The sequence below is a fragment of the Cololabis saira genome, chromosome 10 (genome assembly GCF_033807715.1).
Source record: "Cololabis saira isolate AMF1-May2022 chromosome 10, fColSai1.1, whole genome shotgun sequence".
In the NCBI taxonomy this organism is placed as follows: domain Eukaryota; kingdom Metazoa; phylum Chordata; class Actinopteri; order Beloniformes; family Belonidae; genus Cololabis; species Cololabis saira.
Genome location: NC_084596.1, coordinates 42,055,567 through 42,059,384, shown reverse-complemented (window position 1 = coordinate 42,059,384; position 3,818 = coordinate 42,055,567). Strand labels below are relative to the sequence as shown.

The window sequence follows — 3,818 nt, the reverse complement described above, 5'->3', positions numbered from 1 at the left end:
TTTTATTTCTTACTAAATATTCAGATTGTTAAACATGAAACATCCTCAACAGATTTAGACATCAACAACATGTGATCTGCAGATCTAGTCTGGTCCTGCAGCTGCAGCGATGACTACCGGCCCCAACACACTAGTTTACACCAACTAGAGGCTTTACTGAACTGTTTGCTGCGTTGCTGCTGTCACTAACATTTCTGGAATCATTTACTTTGTTCTCAAGTCTAAAAAATATTTACATACAAAGAACCTTTGGTTTGCTAATGAACGAGGAAACCAGTGTGAATGCAGACATGATATCAGAGATAAAGAGGAGAAGAAAAGAGAAATCCAACATAGAAACACATCAAAACTAATATTTAACAACAATTACAACACATGCTTATTTCTGTGTTTTTATACTGAAATAGAAGATATTAATATTATTCATATTTCCCAGGTGAAACGAAAAAAGAACAACTTCCACCTCCAAAAGAGGAAATAACAACAAAACATCAACTTATAGAACAAAAACGTCCCTCTATCCATCAGAGTTTGAGACGATCGTCTCTGAGAAGAAAAGAAAATCAATAAAAACATAAAGAGTAAATACATCTATTTGAGTTTACAGAACTCAGCTGAGGCTCCAACAGTGTAAGCAACCTGAACTCCAGCGTGTAGCGGCTGAGTGAAGGAGGTCTGGACTCTGTGGAGGAGGGTCATGGTTCCAGAGACGCTGTAGAAGGACAGAACACCTGCTCTGTGATCCAGGTAAACTCCTATTCTGGAGCTCTGAGGACCTGAGACGGAGGTGTCGATGCTGTTGTACCAAAATACATAACTGTCTGAGTAACAATATAGTGACCAAGATTTGTCATTTCCTCCAAATCCACTTTCCTCCACCCCTGATCTGATGATATTCTTGTATGAAACTGCTACATAAACTCCACCTGCTTTCTTCTCCACCTCCCAGTAATGACGTCCAGTCAGACTCTCTCTACTCAGGACCTGAAGAACATTAGTGAATCTGTCTGGATGACTAGAATAAGACTGATGTTGGTTCATAAAAGTCACCTTTCTGTTCTCCTCTGACAGTAACAGCCGTGTGTTTACTGTGTTTGGATCCAGAGTGATTTCACATGAATATTTCAAGAATCCAGCTCTGCTCTTTGGTTCTGGTTGTGGCAGTAAAACATCCACATCAGTGACGGCCAGTGAGACGTTTGTCCACGTGTCTCTCAGGATGTCCTGTAGTCGACCTCTGACCTCTGACACAGCTGCTGTCACATCCTGAAAGTATCTGAGAGGACGGATGCTGATGCTGGAGGAGTGTGTGAGAGGACGGATGCTGATGCTGGAGGAGTGTGTGAGAGGACGGATGCTGATGCTGGAGGAGTGTGTGGACTCGCTGAGTGGTGGCAGTGAGGGGTAGTTGTGGAGAAACTGGTTGTGGTCCTCGATGTCTCTGAGCTGCTTCATCTCAGCGTCTCTCCTCTTCAGGTCACCGATCTCCTGCTGCAGCTTCTCCTCCAGCTCTCTGACTCTCCTCACTTCAGTTTCCTGCTGGGATCTGATCTGCTGCTTCACATCAGAGCTTCTCTTCTGGAGGAGAGAGATCAGCTCAGTGAAGATCTCCTCACTGTCCTCCACTGTTTTATCAGCAGACTGATTGATGGCCTCCACCTCCTGCTGAAGCAGCTTCACATCTTTCTCTCTGACCTGGATCTCCTGCTGGATTTGTTGTCGACTCACCTCCATCTCTCTCTGCCTCTCAGTCCTTTCTGCTGCAGCCGAGACCGTGTCGTGGCCTTTATGTTCATCCACAGAGCAGAGATAACAGATACACTTCTGATCAGTACGACAGAACATCTTCATCACCTCATCATGACGGGGGCAGATGTTGTCCTGCAGGTTCTTGGAGGGATCCACTAGCTTGTGTTTCTTTAATGGAGCCACATCATGATGAGGTTGAAGGTGATTCTTGCAGTAAGAGGCCAGACAGAATAAACAGGACTTAACAGCTTTCAGTTTTCTCCCAGAGCAGACATCACAGGCCACATCTTCAGGTCCAGCATAGCAGTGATCAGCAGGAGCAGCTTGGAGTCCAGTCTTCTTCATCTCCTCCACTAAAGCTGCTAACATGGTGTTTTTCACCAGCACAGGCTTCGGTATAAATGTCTCTCTACACTGAGGACAGCTGGGGATTTTCTTCTCTCCTTCATCCCAGTAGTTTTTAATACAGCTCATACAGTAACTGTGTCCACAGGGAATAGTCACCGGATCCTTTAAAAGATCCAAACAGATCGAACAAGAAAAGGTTTCCTGGTCCAGCTGAACTCCTTTCTGCGCCATTTCTCCTCTCGATCACTGAGACTGAAGTTTTTACTTCCTCAACACTGATACTATTCTGCAGATCTGCAGGGGAGGGAACAAGGAAACGTGTCCAGAGACTGGTTTATGAGGCTCAGAGTCCATGAGGAGAAGTTGTCTGAGATAAAAACCCTTTAACTCTTTCAGAACAGAACACGTTCCTGTTTAAAAACTGCTATCAGTCTCACGTTCCAGGTTTCCAGATCGTTTTAACGCCAGTTTCTCAACAATGATACAATAGATAAATGTTTAATTTTGTCTCAAAGTGTGGGCAGTGCAGGTTCACATAAAAACTGAAAGTGTGTTTGGATAAATTAAAAAAAAAAAATAGCATATTTCAAATTATAGTTTTATAATGAAAACGAGTCATCAGCCTATTTATTCTTCTTGTTTAAGTATCAGAAAATCTAACAATAATAACAAAAATAACTGATGAAAAGTACACATTGGTTAACAGCAGGCGTATCAAATATAAAATGCTTACCTTAACATTTTAACACAAACTTTTTCCAAGACTTAAGTGTGTTCTGAACCATACCTCACCGATTGTAGCGTGTATTTACTATATTGGTTACTTCATAATCACATTTGTTTCTCTAAATTTGATTGAAATGGGAATCTGTAGATTTTAAGGCGCTAAAATAGCTCCACACATGATTTAATTCGTGATCGGTCGTCAGTAAAGTTCTGACTGTAGTTTCATCGTCACTCATGAATTTACTCAGCTGTATTTCACATATGATAATAACAGACCATTTACATTAGATTATTATAGTAAAGTTACTTCCCACTGTACTCTTATTAATGAAAAACTAAACATTTACTCCACATTTCTAAAGTATCAATATTTTAATGTTAAGATTTTCAAATCTCCAGGAGAAATAAACACACATATTCCTGCTTCAAAAAAATGGTTTTGGTCTCCACGGACAGATTTCACATCCATGACGACAGTTCAGGGTACATCAGGTAAAATCATAGGTATAAAGCAACAAAGTTATGCATAACTATGGGTGTTTTTTTTGTTTCGTTTGGTGCACCAAAGCCTGCGTGTGTGGTGCAGAAGACGCTGATTCATGACCACATCTTGGCTGTAATGTGCAATTTCTGAGCTTTGGGAAAACGTTGGAGTTTCTCCAGCAGCACAGGCCGTTGTGCAACCGTGTGGCCAGCGACACACCTCTGTGCTACAGCATTCATGCAACGTTACCCAGAGCCGGCTGAGACTGGCTGCGTATCGGCCTGGAGGGCTCAGAGCTTGAGGACTAGCTAACAGCAGGTACCTCGTGCTAACCCAGGGCCGGCTAAACACAGGGGTCATTTCTGATTTTGCCGCTGAAACAACATTTAAAATGGGAAGTCCTGTTGGAAATGGTGCCGAGAGCCACGACTGGAAATGTTTGTATCCTTCCAAGTGGACGTGAGCTGGCACTGGCAGTTCATCAGCTTGTGACGCCAGGACGGGGCCTGAC

General features: G+C 42.8%; 1 protein-coding gene across 1 annotated transcript; it reads right to left on the bottom strand.

Moving 5' to 3' along the window:
• Window positions 1–377: 377 nt before the first annotated feature.
• On the bottom strand, window positions 378–2,364 carry LOC133453082 (tripartite motif-containing protein 16-like). The gene has a single exon (XM_061732944.1). It carries the CDS (start codon window positions 2,326–2,328, stop codon window positions 592–594), a length of 1,737 nt encoding a protein of 578 aa, XP_061588928.1. The 5' UTR covers window positions 2,329–2,364; the 3' UTR covers window positions 378–591.
• Between the last annotated feature and the right edge of the window lie 1,454 nt (window positions 2,365–3,818).

Excerpts from the sequence above, each read along its gene's own strand:
- LOC133453082 (XM_061732944.1), bottom strand. The coding sequence starts at position 2,328 with ATGGCGCAGAAAGGAGTTCAGCTGGACCAGGAAACCTTTTCTTGTTCG.